Source organism: Eumetopias jubatus, unplaced genomic scaffold (genome assembly GCF_037043125.1).
Source record: "Eumetopias jubatus isolate StellerSeaLion01/CBP00866 unplaced genomic scaffold, mEumJub1_p1.0 scaffold_15, whole genome shotgun sequence".
NCBI lineage: Eukaryota > Metazoa > Chordata > Mammalia > Carnivora > Otariidae > Eumetopias > Eumetopias jubatus.
In genome coordinates, this window is record NW_028274821.1 from 40,667,921 (window position 1) to 40,687,768 (window position 19,848).

The following is a 19,848-nucleotide window of genomic DNA, read 5'->3' on the forward strand; positions in this document are numbered from 1 at the left end:
TTCCACTCAATGCTTTTCGCTTGTACCTGGTTAAATCAAAAATTTCCTGTCTAGTCTCCTCCCAGGAGGAAGGAAGGAGAAGGAGGAAGGAAATCCTCTCTTTCAGACAATATCTTCCTCACATTAAGATCTGTGATGGTATCACAATTTTCTTTTCCTTATCGTTCCATTTTATTGAAGCTTTAGCTAAATTCATTTACTTATGGCCTCTTGGAGGAGGAGGGAACCAGGAGGAATGTGCTTCTAACTCTTTCTTTGCAGATGACATTCCCTTGGGCTAGAAAATGATGTCTTTCTACCCTCTTATTCCAGCTATGGAACAGTATTTTATCCACTGAACCAACTTGATTTATTTTCTCTTTAAGCATTCCCTCCTGGGACTGTGGAGGTCTAGATTTCCTTAATGATCTTGTGTTTGTGTCTGATATTATCTGACGGATTTTTTTTTAATTATTATTTTGTACTTGTTCTATCCATAGAGTAAGTGAGTGAGTGAGTGTGTATGTGTGTGTGTGTGTGTGTGTGTGTGTGTTTGAGCTGACTGATGGCTTATCTCCTACAGAAGATAATTTTATTAAAGATGCAAAGACATACGGAGGCTGGAAGAACATGCTCAGGAAGAGAATTTTTAAAAATCTTGCATCGAAACACAGTAGAAGAGGTAGAACAGATGCTGTCTAGGCAGTTTATCTCAGAATCTCTTGCATGTGAAAGCAGCTAGATGGTGAACCGATAACTGGGATATAAGATGAATAAAATAACCAGTCAGTATATCATAAAATGCGTGGTTGCATGAACAGAGACCCCCAGATGAGAAGTAACTGAATGTAAAGCAAAAAGTGAAAACAAAATCAGTCACTAAGTTTCTAGTAAGTGTGAGAAGCTACGGCAAAACCTCAAGTTCAAGATGTTAAATAAGACCACCTGCTCCCTGACTTGGTGATGCTTACAGCTCAGCAGAGAGGACAGATATTACAAACACAAATACAAAACTTCATTAATTGCAATCGTGACATTGGATTGTAGAGAAGATTCTTCTTCATGACAGAAGTCAGCGAGGCTAGTTTAAAAAAACAAAGGAAGGTTCACACTGATGGTGCTCTTCTTCATTGTCTATACCCATGTTTAGATTTATAATTGGACAATTAGCTATGACTTTAGTCACCAATTGTGAAGTTAAATACATAATAAAAGATTACTATGTAGGAAAAAGTTCAACTTATATAAGTTGGTTCGTTTAGATCCAAGCATAGCTTTAAACAAGTATTTTGCAAAATCAAGTCATCCCATAATTTTTACTAGCCATAGTATAATTTTTTTGGCACTGGGACATACATACATCCTAAGCCCTGATGTGTCATTCATTTCACAGCATCACTTCAAAGAGATAAAGCCTTGAGCAAATAAAGAGTTAGATCAACTCATCTCCCAACAAGGTAATTTCATCTACAAAGGAAGAACGTTGCTGTGAAACACAGCGTATGCACTCGACTCATCAGCAGCTTGCACAAATGGCGCTCCAGATGTATATCTGTTCAAGTCAGCCCAAGGCAACAATTTTGATCAATTCTAATGTGATAAAATGCTGCAGGGAAAGTGTGCAGAAACGTGTTTACGTCAGCCCTTAATTAAACTGTTGTTCACTTCCAAAGAACCTTAGGAAACACTAATGAGACATGAGTTTTGGCAATTTCTTCATCAAAGCAAAGACCCCTTCCTCAGTCTGTAGCAGCCTGTCATCCAAGTCGCTCCCGGGATAAATGTCACATGGCACTCCAATCAGTTAGCCACCTGTTAGTAGAACTTCACTAAAGTCGGCTAGTGATCTAGGGCAAGCTCACACAGCCACCTTAACACCTGCCTGTCTGGGTCACCTGCTCCTTTTTCACATAGAGTAGAGCAATATGTTAGCTTTTTCAATATGCTTGAGTAGATTGAGGTTACAAATCAAACTTCTATCACCTACATAGAAAACACATAATTTTCTTTAAAAAAAAAAATGTCTATTCTTCTTCCCTATAATGACACTTATGGTTTACAACTATTTTATTTTGAATCAATTATGTAAGAACACACAAGAGTTCTTGAATTTCTGGAAGCTATTAATTTCAGCACGGTATAACACTAAATTAAAATATATTAACTGTGCCATTCCTATAATTTAGAAAAACATATGTCTATCTAGCTAACAAAGAAGCAAATTCTCTCAAAATATTTTAACTGTCCAATCCTTTCCATATTCATAAATTGTCTTTCTTATTTATACACCATGCTTGTATACAAGTCCAAATGAATCCTCAAGGTACAAGTTATCATTTGCTGGCTTCTCTTGGTTTCCAATATTTAAGGTTAAGGTATGTTTTATTATGAAGTGTTTAAAAAGCCATCATCATTGTTAAAAATGCCTTCTTTATTTTTTACATTATCAAGCTGCTGAGCAGATGTTACAGGATTCTTTTTTTTTTTTTTTTGCAGAAGAAAACTCAAGGTGCAATGAAAACAGCAACAGGGAAGCTTCTGTTACCCTTGACCTTTTGTGATGAGCAGGACAGAGACCAAAGAAGTGCATATGTGGTAACAGTTTCGATAGTCCCATGACTAAGATTTGACAAGATTATGTTATATTGACAAGTCTTACCCAGGTAAGACCTCTCATAGCTTTCTAGGCTTCCTTTTTTTTTTTTTAACAGACTTTTTTCATAGATTTTTTTTCTAGAGTTTTAGAAATTTACTAAAACTCAGGACACAGGAAATCTCCTCAGAGAGGGAGACCAAATCCACTGCTGGATGAGGCAAAGGTGGTCAACACATCCCACCACTCCGCTGAAACTGTCAAGCAACACAAAACACTGGGGGTGAAAACCGAACTTCAGCTAAGTGGGAATCTCTGCTGTCCATTAAAATGCTGGGGTGGCAGCTAGAAGACAACAGGAGAAAGGAACAAGCTAGTTGCATAAAATAATAACGCTGTTTGTAATAAATGAGAGGCTACCACATCTAGGGTGTGGGACCAGTTCAGGAGCTGGAAATCTGATACTTTCACATCAGACCATAAATCCCGAGTCAGTCCTGAGAGAAGGAAACAGCTTGGGCCCTGTGCCCAGAGGACAAGGAGAAGGCAAGGAACAGGGATCTGCCAACTGAATGCTCCCAGAGACCAAGGATTCTCTTCCTCTGTTTTTGCCTGGGGGTAAAATCAGGAAGAGGAGAGGGAAGTTCAGAGGTTATTTATAATCCTATAAACATTATGTAAAATACTGCAATTATCAAGCCTAGGAGATTCCAGCCCAAAGCCCTGAAGTACTTATTTCTCTTGTTTCCCTGTGGAGAACCAAGGAGATCCTTGCCTTAACAAGTTCTACCTACAGATAAAGGAGAGCCAGCTGGGACGTGGCTTGAGGGGATGTGTCCTGGAGCGGAAGAAAGGACACAGAGCCTGTGGGCTATACCTTTACCTTGAAAGCTTTATACCATCCCCGTGGGAGGTACCATCTCCATGTCCCCATTTTTTTTTTTCCACGATAAAAAAGAGTTATCCTGGCTCATGGGAGGAGAATGTGATGTGATGCACAATGGTTTCAATGAAATATAAATGACAAAAAAGAGGTGCTTGGGTAGAGTCAAAAAGCCATGGAGACACTGTTCTTTATTTCAGCAGAGATGTTTAAAAATTGCTTATAGAGGGGAATTTGGGTGGCTCAGTCGGTTAAACATCTTGACTCTTCATCTCAGCTCGGGTCTTGATCTCAGGGTCATGAGTTCAAGCCCTGCATTGGGCTCCACACTGGGCGTGGAGCCTCCTTAAAAATAGATAGATAGATAGATAGATAGATAGATAGATAGATAGATAGATAGATGATAGATAGATAGATACTTCTTCTAGAGCCCTGTGCTACATTTAAATATTATGGATATGACAGTGGAGTTAAACCACCCAGGCACCGCTAGTGGGAATACAAATTCATGAGACCCTCCTAGATTCTGTACCAATAATTTGTCAATAGCCTTACAAATGGACAATGTTTAACTCAGTAATTCTACAGTAGGCATGTATTTATTCCTTTAACATAATTTCATTGACTGTCTGCTTGGTGACATGGTGCAGGCAGTATGCTAAGTTTGGGGACAGGGAGTAGAACTAGACAGGAACACAATACTCAGACTTAAGCACAAGGATCCCCATGTGGTGATGATGACTGTGTCTTTAGTATATAAAACCTTGCCAACTACTTACACATCCATAAGCAAAGTAGACATTTAAAAGTGTGTAGTTTAGGCAAAGGGTGGCATATTATGCAGCCATCATAAAGCGGAAATTCAATGACATGGTAAAATGCCGTTATATTATAAAAATCTATGTAGTAGGATCATAGGCGATTTTTATTTTCTTTGTATATTTGACAGTTTGTTTTTCCAAAACTCCCATAAGTAATTTTACTGTTACAATTAAAAAAAAAAAGGTAAAATATATATTTGGGGGCAATACTACCTGTGCTCCACAGAGTATTATAAATGGGGGGACAGTGTTGGATCGTGTTATGTTACTTGTTATTTCCTTCCTCTTCTATTTTTTTTTTAAGATTTTTATTTATTTATTTGAGAGAGAGAAAAAGAGCACGAGCGGGGAGAGGGGCAGAGAGAGAGGAGAATCAGACTTCTCGCTGAGCGGGGAGCCCAAAATGGGGCTCGATCCCAGCACCCTGGGATCATGACCTGAGCCGAAGGCAGACACTTAACCGACTGAGCCACCCAGGCACCTCTTAGTTATTTCCTTCTTAAAGTAAGGAAATGCCTTATTGGTCTTAGGTAATGGATATTGCAAAAATATACAATGAAATGCTTAAATGTAACATTTGCTATTTAGTTGGCTAAAGGCAAAACAGTGTTATTTTTGAGAATACAAGTGAAGAATAGAGAATATCTGAATATCTGTTTCTAAAGACTCTTCTAGATGTAAAATTTTATGATTGTGTGGCAAATGTGAATAAGTCCTTCCCACACACTCCAAGTTAACAAAAAGCTCTGAATGTTATGACAAGACATATGGACTTAATCCCACTACAGTAGTTTCATCATGATGCCAGATGATTCAAAAAAATAATTAGCTGCCATGTTAGGAAAGTATCTCCATATATAGATATTTACATTTATCACACTCTAAAATAACTCTGAAAAACGGCAAGCTACGTTAAGAGGAGATAAGATAGCATCTTCAATTAAATTTTTCAATCTTTTTTTTTTTAAATGAAATCAATTCTTTTTTTAAAGGAGAAAATATGGTAGCTTTCATGTTAAATAAATGAAAATTCTTACTTTAATCATTGAGTTATTTAATCTTAACTACACTTGTGCATATGACTGTATTCTTCAGCAATTTAAAACATTTGTGATAGTTTAAGGCTCTCTCTATTGTATATTTCAATCCAAGCGGAGTAAGTTGCGCGTTACTACACGTCTATATCACATCTCTATTAAAAAAAAAAAAGTCTCCAGGCTACACCTACACCCAATACAAAGTTAAAGCTCAAACCCCTTTGAAGCTCACAAACACCTTCCTGAGACATTAAAAAAAGAAGAAAAAAAAAAACCCTTTGAATAATGAAGAACAGTGCTAAAAGAATAAATACTGACTAAATCAAAACTGCTTTTTAAAAAATACTTCAAAATGCTTTTGTCCATTAAGCAATTTCATTTTAACAGACAGACAATGACGAAGTGTCTTGACTAATGTAAGAAAACCTCATTTGAAAGGAGGAAAAACACCACACAATTATGCAGGATTTGGAGTATATTTTAGTCCCTTATTAGGTATTGCCATAGGTAAATAGCTGCTATTCACCATGCCTCTGGGGAAAACCTCTTGGCTATAGAGGCTTATTAGTGTTAAGCATCTGAGAGCCATGGACTATAAAATAAAATCAATACCGTAACCTTAACTGTAAAAGTCAGAAAGATACTGGAAGAATTCTAATTTAACAAGATTACAGATGAGATTTTAGAGGAGAACATTTGGGGAAAAGCCATGCATTTAGAAACATTTATGTTACAAGACATCTCAAGGTTTCTGTTGTTACTAATGCTGTTATTATCCATGCTGGTAATGGTTAGGGTTGACTTAACTGATGTGTTACTTTAGTGGATTTACAGGAAAGTCCTAGAAATGATCTGGAACTTATTTCAAATAAAATCATTACACTGAGGTAGTAAACTAATTGCTTAGGAACAATTATGATTTGATGTGGTTTAGTGTGGTAGAGAAAAAAATCACGAAAATGTTAAGGTCGTTAGTTCAGCAGCTCAATGCAAATATGATTACTCGGCACAATATTCTATTTCTCTTAATGGAAAAGTAGTCAAAACTGGTATAAATTGTAGTGTTTAAGTTCAACCTAAATCTATATTTTTCCTCTAACAAATGTAAATGAAGAAAAAAAGAACATTCTGTCAATGAAATTACTATGATGGCATATTTATTATCCTAATGGTTTTAGAAATCACGTGAAATTGATCAGTAACAAAACCTCTATTTAGTAATGGACCAATTACATTTGTGAGATAATGTCAATGAAACAGAATATTGTCACAGGATAATGGTCTCCTATTGCTACATCCCTAGTCATTTAGAGAAAATAAATGTTGCCGTCTGGCTGAGTCATTTATTTTCAAAGTAGGAGACACTGATCCCATAACAAGGTTCTGTTATAATAACTCAATCTCTATCAATCATTTGTTGTACCACGATGGCGCAGGACAGGACATGTATTTTGAAGAGCTGCACATTCCTCAGCTATAAGGCAAAACATATGGTGCCTCCAAGGACATAAACAGCCCAATTACTGTGTTATCCAAAGAGAGTACTGAAAATAAACATTTAAAAAAAAATTAGGAATTGGAAAACTTTCTGAATTTTCAAAAAGAGCCATGTTAATGAAAGCTTAAAGACTCAAGTAGCTAAAGACCTAAAAACTCTTTGATTCAGTTAATTTAAAATCTAGAATTTTGGACACGAAGGGACCTTAGTATTCAACTCTGCTATTTTACAGATGAGAAAATTCAAAATTTACTGAAATTAAGTGTGTTTGTTTAAGGCCACACTAGTACCTGGAGTTTCCTGGTCACCATTATAGTGCTCTAAGCATAAGGCAAAAAATTGAAACAGAACTATTATATGTACTTATATATTATATATTTTTCATATATCACATATTTATATATATTATATATCACATATATTTATATGTATCACATATCATTTATATATTTATATATCACATATATTTATATATGATATTCTAGACTTTAGGATTATTTATTTATCTTTATCCTATTTCTATTTTTTTTTTAAGGTAAGCTGTAGGCCCAATGTGGGGCTTGAACTCATGATCCCAAGATCAAGAGTCACATGCTTTATCAACTGAGCCAGCCAGACGCCTCAAGACTTTAAGACTGTTTATTAACAACAGGTCAGTATGAAATGGAAATAAGATTCTTAACGTGAGTCCAGTCCAAGGACTGCACTCATGAATCCCTGGAGTCCATGAACCCTTCTGATACTATTGTGCATTTATCTGTATTTAAGTTTCATACATTAGGGGGAAAAAACATAATAGAGGTTTTGTAACTAGTTTGCAAATCACATCACAATGACTTGTTTGGAAGGCAGTGTGTATAGTATGGTTCTACAGCTAAGTGTTCCCGTTCTACCTCTGCTACTTATCATCTGTGTGATTTATGTCAAATTTCTTAATCACTGTAGTGATTAGTTTAATGAACTATAAAATGTTTTTTTTTTAATAGGGTTGAAAAGCAAAATACAAAGTCTTGACCCAGCCCTCAAGGGTAGTAAGTGCTCAATAAATGACAGCCACAAATGGCAGGGGGATCTGGTTTTCCTCATTTATATGTACTCATTGAACAAAAATTTTGAATTTCTGTGGTTCCTTCAACAAATAAATGACATACAAAAAGGAGTTACTATAAAAATAGTTAATAAAGAAAAATAGTTACTATAACTATTATAGGTTTAAAAAAAAGGCTGAAAATACAAATACGGTAAATGGACCATTTGGGATCCTCACTGAGACAAAACAGCCTATGAGATATTCTGGGGAATTTGAACATGGAATATATATTAGGTAGTATTAAGGAATTATTGTCATGTTTGTTATATTGATAATAGTCTTGGGGTTATGTTAAAAATAAAAGTCATTTTCTATAAGAAACACTTAGAAGTATTTATAAGTAAAATGACATAATGTCTGGGATTTACTTTTAAGCAAACTTCAAAAAACTGAGAGACAGTAAATGCAATAAGATCGGCAAAATGTTGATGACAGTTTAAAGCTGGGCACATGCAAGTTCACTTTATGATGCTTGCTCTCTGCTTTAACATTTTCCATAACAAAAAAGCTTTTAAAACATTATGCTTAAACATTCAATCCAAAGCTCTTCTCCACAATTATCTATCACAAGTACTCATAGCTTCAATTTTTTTTTAGTTTCAAAACTTCTAATCATGACACTAAAATTAAGAGATTTTTTTTTAAAAAGCAGATATACATTTTACTATCTCAAAATTTTGTTTTGACAATTCTTCCAGAACCCTGAAAACTCACAAAATCACCTCTACACTCCCATTTTAAGTTCCACAAGATCTAACAGACTCATGAAACTCCATGGAAAAATCGTCCATCTGCCAGAACATGTTAAGCAGCATTCAAATTTTCCTATTTCTCCGTTTCTCCCTAAATAGGTAAGTTTATATCTTCTCTAGATGGGTTGCAGGATAACGGGGGGAGAAAAATCAGCCTTTGAAAAAGAAGACCTCAGCTCTGCTATTCATTATCCGGACACTTTGGACAAGAGAGCCCCTCACTGATCCTCAGATTGCTTAGCTGTATAAAATAAGGAACCTGAACCACATCCTGCTAAATGTTCTAATAATCTGTGTTCTATCTCTGAAAAATCAATCTCCTACTGTGTGAGATATTTGTCATGTAGTCACTCAAAAGAAACTGGCTTTCTAACCTACTTCAAAATAAATTTTAAACATGACATCAATGTGTAAAAGCGTTTGAAATAAAATCTTTTACCACTCCAAGAAACTTTGCGTGGCATGCTTTTATACTGAAGTACATTGTCTCCTATGGGTCTTCCACTTTCCTATTTTAGGCTGTGTTCTATCAATCTAGAGACCCAGCATTAAATAGCAAGCTGTTATTTTTTTCAAACTAATTATCCATTGTGGTTTTTCTGCAAAATGCTACATTTTCAAGTCATGAAGTCTCCGGAGCACAGAAATAGGAGTGTAACTTTCCCCTCCTAAGTAGTCTTGGTCCTTCTAACATGGACCCAGGTTTGCCCCATCCAAAATGCTCTTCCTGGTTAAAATGCATGAAAGGAATGAAAGCTTCTGTTAATTAGCAGGCAATGTGAGGAATTCTGATGAAAGCTTTCACCAATAATTTATTGTTTTCCTTTCTGTTTGAAGGATGCTCCTGTTGTGACTTTTCAACTACAGTGATGTAGCTAAAGAAAATGAAATACACCATGTCAAAGACATCCTTGGAGTTTGCTCTCCAGTGGTATCATGATACATGGAGAGGTTCATGGAAAGTTTGGCAGGAACTGTAAATTGTTCACTTTTGATATTTTCAATAATAGGCTAAACAACAACACCAAAAAAACCCACAAACCTTAAAAACTGTGCTTCAACATTAAATTCAAGCCATTTCTTCACATTTATTCATCAAAATCACTTGTATCTCTGATTTTGTCTGGCTCAAAATTTGATATTTGAACATTTGACATTTAATCCTTGTGATACAAACCTTAAGAATGTAAGGAATTGTTGGTGTTCTCTCTGGTTCCCAAAGGGGGCTTAAAAATTCTTCCAGGAAGATTACTAAGCATTTGCCTTGCCATTTTCTAGGACTTCATTTGATGTTAATAACTCCCAGATAGTAGTTATTCAACTATTTGTAAAAGCTGCTCATTCACCTAGCTCCCATATTTCTACAGACATTTTGAGATTGTGTCATTTGTCGGACTATAGTTTGGGCTAGAGCACTGTTTTCCAAAGTTGGAACCTAGAACTTTCTTCCCTATAGATTCTTGAATAAAAAAAAAAAAAAAAAAAAGGTCCTGAAGTCACAAACTTAAACACAAATCAGTCAATATCCACTCATGGATAGTCACATTGATGGCGCCCAGCAGTACATTAAACATTCCACAAATTCAATCATGAATGAAAAAAGTTTACATTTTTGTTCAGATAGAATTTTCCAAACCCAGTTGAATGTTCTTATATCTAGCGTGCTTATTAACATTCCTTAAATTCACACTAAGAAATGCTGGTCTCTGATTCTGGTTCTATCACTCTATTTCCTATGCCTGGTTGAACTCATGATGCTGGGCTGGCATTATTATTCTCCAGCCTGTTCCCTGGAGATTTTTGGTTTAATTCATTGGCTATTTAACACTATATCCTCCTAGAACTCTATAAAGTGCAAACTAACATTCAGCACAACATCTAAAACTATATTACTAACGAGAACGTTTGAAAAATTATTAGAAAGAAATCTCTAGGGCTCAGAAATCTATTAAAATTTCAGAAGACTAACTGAAGAGACTTGTTTATGTGACAGAACTCTAAAAATTTTTTAAAATTAGTGTCAGTGTTATTTCCTAGTACTCACAGCAACCAGAACATGATGACTCAAATATTGCTTGAGAGTCCAGTATGCATTTTTAAACTACCCTTAAAATTGTAATTACATACCAATATCCACTAAGTAGTGCTAGTTTGTGCTAACATACCAATTCACTGACTTTTTGCGTAAAGATTTACTTCTCATAGTGCTTAAAGGTAAGCTAGTTCTGAGGCATGGAGACAATCCCCTCCTCATCTGGCTTACATGATTTATTCTCTGTGAAGAACCTTTTTTCATAAATAGTAAAAAATTATTTTTCTGCTCAGCAGGTCAAGGCCTGGAAATTTAATTTATTCATATTTATGTGCCCAGTGCCTAGAAAACTTCCTGGCAAATAATAGGCATTTGATAAATGTTAATTGAGTCCAATTACCCCAAATCCTAAATGTGTAGGAATTAATAACATTTTACTGCATACAAGTCTTTTCGAATTTACATTTTATAAAACTAAGATTACAAGTCGTTTAAATACTCATCAGACTGTGAAGCTGTTAAATTTTCCACTTAGAAAGCCCAGCTGTATATTACAAATGTATTTACTGTATCATAAGTGTCTACTAAATAGAGTTTCAGGAGTCTTAGATGAGGCTTAGATGAATCAGCAGTGGAAGATACTGATATTGATAAAGCATTACAAGCATACTATTTGTCAGTCTGTTAAATTCTTAGGCATTAACGTACAACAAGATCTAGTCCCATGAAAGTAACTGGAGTTGGAGGAAAAACCAAGACCTAGCTCTTGTTTTTCCTCTTTTTTCAGAAGTTACAAAGAAGCACTCTAATGATTTCAAGAAAAATACATCAACTAGGAATCGAGTCTCTGAATTGACTCAGGGGGAAAAGAATTAAGGTACGCAAGGTCTCAGATGGTATTTTTTCTGTGGTACTGGAATAAAGGAAGTTGTTAGCATGCACACTGATTAGCTCATCTGGTTCTATTGATTTAACCATTAAAATTGAAAATGGTAGAACACCGTATCCAAAAAAGCCAAAGTTTTCAATAGAGGTAGAAGCAGTCAGAAAGTTTAAGACTAGGAAATTCATAGAAGAGATTAAAGAGGAAAAAATATTCTAAAATCTAAGAAAGGAATGTAACAGTGGCTATACAGCCCTTTGTTAGTAGCCAGTTTTCTTTTTTCCTTCCCTTCTCTATGTGTAAAACAACACAAATAAAAATATGAGTATTACATAATCCAGATGCTGATAAATTTAATTTTCCTCACTATACATCAGGAGAAATGTTAAGTGAATTATATAGATTCCTACCAAATGTTTAACACTATTACATAATGCTCAGTCTTAAAATGTTCATGTCTCTATTCTGCAAAACTAAAAATTATAATTCTTTTATAGGACATCATAACTTTTCTGTGTTGTGGGGGAAAAAAACGAACATACAAATATAACTAATTATGTTTATAATACCCTAAAATAAAGATACTTTTTCCATTAAACTACTAAAAGGTACATAAATATTTGTCATTACATGAACCTAGATTTTGTGTTAAAAATTTGCCTAAATGTTTTTTAAAACAAAGTGAGTATATTAAATTGGATATCTTATATCCTTTATTTTGGCCTAGTTGGAAGAAAAATCTCAGTGGCTTATGTTGGTGCTCCAGATTATGAGGGAAAGTAGAATGCCATATATTGTCCATAATTTTGCTATCTTTGATTCTTCTATTTTAAAAATCAGTGCTGCTAAGGGCTATGGCAAGAGTAGATTTTAATGCAAAGTTAACACTACCAGAATAAGGCATTCCCAGAAAATAATTAATGGTACATTTTGAACACCTCTGCCAATTATAAACACAAGCATATTTTAATTAACCAATAAGTAGTTATTGGTTACCAATTAATGCAGGGCTTTGTGGGAGAAACAAGTATAAGACATGTACTAAATCCATTACAAATATCGAGTGGTACTCAATATGCCCTTTAGGATACCCCCTTCGTGACAGCCAAATGTGTCTGAAGAACATTTGAAGATGGACAAGAACAACCATGGGGCATTTTATTTTGCAAATTTTAAAAAAAGCAATTTTCTAAGAACAAAAGGACTGCATCTGGCTTAGCAAATTTATAAAGATAGTGCTGTACTGCCCTCATTTTTTTTATTGTAGTTCAAGACTTCTTCCCACAATAGCTTATTGTGCACATTACAAAGTCTTCAGGGTCTTCAGAATTAAAGTGACAGAGTTTTTTTTTTAAGCACACTTGAGAATGGATCATTCTTCCTTACTCTTAATAAAATATGCCCTCACAGACTTCTCCAATAATTCTAGTCATCTTGACAAAAGAAAATCACCAAGACAATACAACGATTTTACAAAGAGAAAGAATGACAGTTTCCCTTCTACTTTTCAAAAATGTTTTATAATATGATTTCAGATTGCCTTTATTCAATAGGCTGAAAGAGGAATCAATTTTTACAAAGTGACACTCTCTATAATAAAGAACACCTACACTTCTCAACAACACACCCATTCCCACACATTCACAATGTATTATTACCATTAGAATCTTTTCCAGAATAATTTTCTCAAGAGGAAAATATGGCTTTGTTTAAAACAAACTGACAATACCAGTTAAACAAGCAGTAAAACAGAAAGGGTCAAGGGTTTGGTTTTTATTCTTATTTCTGCAAGTCTGGTGAAAGTTCTTGCTTTCACTAATGAGACTGATATTCTGCCTATCAATATTTCATTTATCTAACAAATATCTTGTGTGTCCCTACTATGCACCAGGGTGCTGGTTACATAATAGCCCAAATCCATAAGGTCCCTGCCCTCACAGAGCAGATGGATTTAAACAATGAATCCCACAAACAAGTACGTAACTATTTATTATGAGAACAATGAAGGAACACTACTGGGGGTCAGAAGAGGAAAATAGGAAGACCGAACTTAGATTGGAATTAATCATTGTAGGCTGGGGCTTGAAAGAAGCCCCCAAATTTGCGAGATGAAGAGCTAGAAGACGAGAATCCCAGAGGGCGTGTCTGAGAGGAAGGTCTTGGGTTTTGTCTTCCCAAATATTAACAAAACAGCAAGCTAAAGTGCAAGAAACAACAGCAAGGAAAGGGGAGTGCCCCTCATGAGAGGATTCTGATTTTCACCTAAGAGGAGTGGCAAGTTACTGAAAGATTTAAGCAAAAGAGTAATACCACGTTATTATGTTTTATAGACATTTTATGTACTGTTTGAAGAATAGATTTGGAAGGCCTGGGGGGTGGGGGGGTGGGGGAGTGCGGGGGTGGGGGGCCATCTCAGAGCCAAAATTCTCCAGCTGATTTTCAGATTCTTCCGCAAAATGACCCATCACCTCTCCTTACTTCCTTCTATACAGTGTCCAGCCACACAGTACAACACATCATTCTGAATCTTACTCACACAGCGTTTGGCTATGGTCTTCTCTCTGACTACTCTGCTCCCTTCTTTACCAGTTAAAAACCTCAACAGGCTAAAGGAGACCCACCTGACTCAAAGTCCAATGCCTCCATGAAGATTTTTCACTACTTTTTTTTCTAGTGAAATATATATATATATTTTTTAAGTAGGTGCTACACCCAGCATGGAGCCCATAACATGGGGCTTCAACTCACCACCCTGAGATCAAGACCTGAGCTGAGATCTGGAGTCAGCTGCTTAACCAACTGAGTCACCCGATGCCCCCTGCACCCAGGCGCCCTGTTTCAAATGTGCAACAGCAAATAAGTCCTGAATAAGGAACTGATTTTGATTTGAACTGCCTATGCTTCAGTTGTTTGCTTCCTGAAATAACCTAGTATACAGCTACTCAGCCTCAGAAACATACACTCGAGTCATGGGCTAAAAACCACTGGTAAAGAGATTTTTCTTTTTACATTTTTAGTAAACTGTAAAATTTGACTTAAAAGACAATTTTCAATTATTTTTTGTGCTGTTGATATAAATCGTATTTGCACACATACATACCAACAAGACATTGCAGTTAGTTAATTCTTTTTATTTCCATGCTCACTAATCTCTCGCTAGTTGCGGCGAAAAGGCATGAGGATGTCTGATGAAATATATTTGACCCGACAAGACTTTAAGAATGAAAAAGAGCTAAGTCTGAATTTAGAGAGCCAAACAATACCTATAAAGTTATATTTTTCACCCGAAGCTGCCCTACAGTTTCATCTAGAAGGAACAACCAGATTGACTCAGACACGAAGTTTGTTATATTACACTTGAATTTATTGTTTATGCTGTACCTACTTCCAAAGGGAATTATGACTTCCTTTAAATGGGAATAGTCAGTAACTATCCCCTGCAACCTGCTGGAAGTGTGGCTCCTCCCTGAAACACCCCATACAGAGTAGCAGACTGATCTAATGGACTCAGACCCTGCAATTTGGCTGCAATCCGGTCAACAAATGCAGACAAACCATAATCGGTCACATGCACGATTGGGGGTTCTAAAACATTATTCTGTCTGGGAGAAAAAGCCCAACACGGGAAATAAGGGATTTTTATAACTTTGATGACACGTGACTAATGCAGTATCTTCAAAATAATTTTACTGCAATCATTTTAGGAAGAAAATATCACCCATATTGACTCAATGATGAAATTTTGACTAAAGGAAACTTCTGAAACAAGCTGACATCTTAGTCTGATGTCCCCAGAGGAATCAGGTCATCACTTACCTTGATCTCTTTCGTGCCATGTTCGGCTTCCAGCAGCTGGTGAATTCGGAGACGGATAGAAGTCTCCTGTAGGACTTGGTTCCATATTTTCATCTATGGATATAGTTTTGGGTCTTTTGCTGTTAAAATATGACAACAGTTGCATTAATGGGATGTCTAAGGGGGTGTGTAGCAGGTGAAAGTATATAATTTGAGAAGATTCTTAGTACGAAAATTTCCAAAAACACAAGTAATAGCATCTCAGAATCATTTCTGAAATAATGGAGAGTATTCCAGACTTCAAAAGAAGTAGCAAACACTTCTAGTTGTATATGTCATTTATTACACTTATACCTGTACCTGCCTAACGATAGGGTGCTTATTATATTTACCTTTTGAAATGTGTTTCCAAAGAAACTTCTGTAGTAAAAAGTGAATTTTTGGTGTGATATGTGTACTAACTTTAAAATTATTAAGATTGCACCCGACTCTTATCATTACTATCAATGCTAATAATATATATTAGCATAGCGCTTGCCATACCAATGTAATTCTTTCATACTAATTCAAACATAAGGCGAAGGAGTCCGTAGAACATGAGCTTTGGAGTGGAACCAGCCTAGTAGCAAATCTTGACTAGTCCACTCACTATTTCTTAAGAGTAAGCTCCTTAACCTTTCTAAACTCAGTTTAATCATTTGTAAAATGGAAATAATAAAACCTAGTTCAAAGAGGAGTGGTTGAGAGGATTAAATGTAAAGCTCTTAGTTAAGTGGCTGGCATTTAGAAGATACTTATTAAGTAGTAATTATTATTAGTAACCATATAATTAATAATATAAAAATTTTTGTAGGACTTTATTGATTTTAAATTATTTCATATATTCTTCTTTATATTTTTTCTAAAAAATTAGGTTATGATCTTTTATTCTCAAGAAAATAGGTCATTGCCAAATTCAAACAAACAGTATACTTTTATTTTTTTTAAAGATTTTATTTATTTATTTGACAGAGAGAGACACAGCGAGAGAGGGAACACAAGCAGGGGGAGTGGGAGAGGGAGAAGCAGGCTTCCTGACGAGCAGGGAGCCCGATGCAGGGTTTGATACCAGGACCCTGGGATCATGACCTGAGCCAAAGGCAGATGCTTAATGACCGAGCCATCCAGGCGCCCCAAAACAGTATACTTTTAGAATAATACATTTAGGGACGCCTGGATGGCTCAGTTGGTTGAGTCCGACTTCTGATTTTGGCTCAGGCCATGATCTTAGGGTCGTGAGACTGAGCCTTGCATTTGGCTCCATGCTGGGTGTGGAGCCTGCTTAAGATTCTCTCAATAAATAAATAAACAAACAAACAAACAGATAAATAAAACAATTAATAAAGAAAACATGGCTCAACCCAGTTATTAAGAAAAGTGAATATTTAGGGCAGAGATTAAAAAGCTATGTCATGGGGGCACCTGGGTGGCTCAGTTGGTTAAGTGTCTGACTCTTGATTTCGGCTCAGGTCATGATCTCAAGGTTGTGGGATCAAGCTCTGTGTTGAGCTCTGTGCTGGACATATAGCCTGCTTAAGATTCTCTCTCTCCCTCCCCAAACCGCCCACCCTCCCATCCATGTGCTCAAAAATAAATAAATAAATAAATAAAAATTAAAAGCTATGTCATGGCATAGGCCATCTTGCATGATATACTCCTACATATATTCTCATCAATACCCTATTAAACAGTCAATTATGACTATGAAAATGGATTCTTTTCCTTAAATTAAAAAAAAAAGAAAAACCTTATGTAAATCTCTACAGGTAAAAATCAAAGAGAGATATCTTCTGAATTAATTTTGTGCAGTGATAATAAATACGTCATAGGATTTCAGAGTTGGAACTGACTTCCTAAGTCCTATCCGTAAATCAGTCCTCCCTTTTCTTACAAGTGGGGATACAAATTCGGAGAAATTCAGTGAATTCCCAGGGCATGTTAGTGGAAGCAGTCTGCCACAAAGTAAGGACTTCTGACTTCCAAGACCGTGTTCTTTTTGCCGCACTGTTTCCAAATCCTAGAAGCCTGTATACATCTGGAATCCTAGAAGCATGGGTACGTATTCACAGAGGTACTTGTGATTAATATTTGACTCACAACTCCCAGGGTATTAACATGATGTAGAAGATAGCAGTTTTTATCCATGAGAAACCACAATGGGAGTAAATAATAGTCCTTTAATTTATTCCTATGGTATCCAAAGTTAGAATGCATGGTTTTTTTAAACTCTCCTTTAATCTAATTCTCTCAGCTGTGAATCAGTAGTAAATATGTACGGAAGACTTAAACTGAGAGAGAAAAGTTTTTCATAAGGAAATAATAGAGAAATGTTTTTGAAACCTTCTAATGGCATAACATCTGAAACCAAATGACTATGAAGAAAGATCTGTGTTGACAACATACTGATCCATCAGACCAAATAGAAACCTACTATTCATATTTCAAATTTAGAAAAACTAAAGCATTTTTAAGACCCAACCATGTCATAGACAATCTGAGTGACAATAAACCAAATTACTTTGCTATGTAACTTGACTATATGAAGACACAGTTTGACCATAAATGATATAAAATTGAACTTAGTTAATAAACATAAAAAGTGCACAGCCCCAAAATTAATTCAAATGCAATTGACTTTCATTATTGGGAAGAGGATAGGAAAATAATTACCCAGATATTCTTTTATTCTTAAAAAAAATGGATATTATAAAATGCAATGTTTTGCTCTGCAATTCATGTACACTCTTACCTTTGATCATGGGTATATGTAATGCTCTGAAAATGAGATGGATCTTCATGTACTGAAGATCCAGCTTAAAAAAAAACCCAATAAAGCTATAATATTTATTCATCTTAGTTCTCAGTAACTCAGTCCTCTTCTAGCACCCAATGACAGTGGAACATATCATTATTAAATCCTGCGCAAACAACTTTCCAAGCTATTTATCCCTCATTTAAATAGAAAACCTCTTTTTAAACTTCTGTGGGATTCAAAGTTACAATCAGAAAGTCAAGAGAGAAAAGTGAGAATGTTAACAGGGAACTAAAAAGTACAGTAACCTCACTGTAGCTCTCCCCCTCAAAGGCTGGTCAAACCAAATCTCAGAGCAGGTAATGCTTTCATTGGTGACTAAGAATCAACTAAATTATTAAAAAAATACCGACTCACTGAGGACATTAGCAAAGTGTGGCCTAGAATAAGACCTTTACTTTTAAGGTTAAGTAGATGACACATTTTATTTTGCACGTTTTACTATACCCAGCTTGGATGTGATGTTAGGGTAGAAATTACCAGGATGGATCAATCTATAGACAAGGGCTCTCTGCCATGACAACACTGCTTTTAAGTCACTAAAAGATTTAGTGAACTTGTAGAATTCTAATATTTCATAGAAAAGAATAAAATCATATTCATATTTTATATGAAGGGAATATAATTCCCTTGTCCCACCCAAAAGATGTTTTTAATGTTTTGAACAATTCCATTTAATTTTCAAATAAAATAAATTTAACCAGGTAAGAGTAAAAATTTATGTAGAATCAGCAAAAATTCTTGAACTCTTGGCTTTGTTTCCCCGATCGCTTTATCGGCCTACCTATCTGCGTATCTACCTCTCTACCCAGCTGCTTATAGACTGAGAACAAGTGCAATTCCTCTTTCAGTTACCTGCTTGGTGGAGAAGACAGTGACCTCTGAAGATTGACCCCCGAGTTCATGTCATGATAGTAGGGTTGGCTCGGGATTTCTCCAATTGGGAAGTTGACTCCAGTTCCCTGGGTTATGGGCGCTGAGGAATAAAACAGAAAGAAACATCAGGAATGACTTTTACACTGGTCATCTCTATTTCAATGTAATAATCTGATATGTTCCACGCCTCTGGGCAAACTCTCTTTACCCTGAGACTCTAATACCAACCGTCCACCAGGGTACGACTTGGAGACCTCCTCAGGACGCCAGTGTTCAAGTCTGGAAACTTGAGGCACTCAGACTATAATCACTGGTTACCGCTTCCCCTATTCCCACTCTCCAACCTTCTTCACTCACTCCTTTGTATTAGTTTTTACTACATCTGTCACCACACTAGTCTATAGATGCGTCAGAGGAAACGACATGTTTCCTATTGCTCAGCACCAAACAAGGTGCTTTGTATTAAGTTGGTTCTTTTTTTTTTTTTAAGATTTTATTTATTTGAGAGAGAGAGCATGAGCGGGGGGTGGGGAGAGGGAGAAGCAGGACCCCCCCACCCCCACCCCAAGCAGGGAGCCCAACGAAGGGCTCAATCCTAGGACCCTGGGATCATGACCTGAGCCGAAGGCAGATACTTAACCGACTGAGCCACCCAGGTGCCCTCTAAGTTGGTTCTCAAAAACCAAATCGCTGTTAATGAAATTAGAATATTAACATGGTAAAACACATTAGAAATCATATGAATAATTACTTGGTAT

General features: G+C 35.9%; 1 protein-coding gene across 7 annotated transcripts in view; it reads right to left on the reverse strand.

Annotated features, from left to right (window-relative positions):
• The window catches only part of NFIB (nuclear factor I B), a 436,652-nt gene that overhangs the window by 39,916 nt on the left and 376,888 nt on the right, over positions 1 to 19,848 (reverse strand). For all 7 annotated transcript variants that reach the window (XM_088019179.1, XM_088019178.1, XM_028107279.2 and 4 more), the window contains exons 5-6: positions 19,070 to 19,190; positions 15,385 to 15,503 (exon numbers count right to left, since the gene is read on the reverse strand). In XM_088019179.1, the coding sequence (XP_087875305.1) occupies positions 15,385 to 15,503; positions 19,070 to 19,190 (240 nt within the window). The remainder of the gene's footprint in view (positions 1 to 15,384; positions 15,504 to 19,069; positions 19,191 to 19,848) is intronic.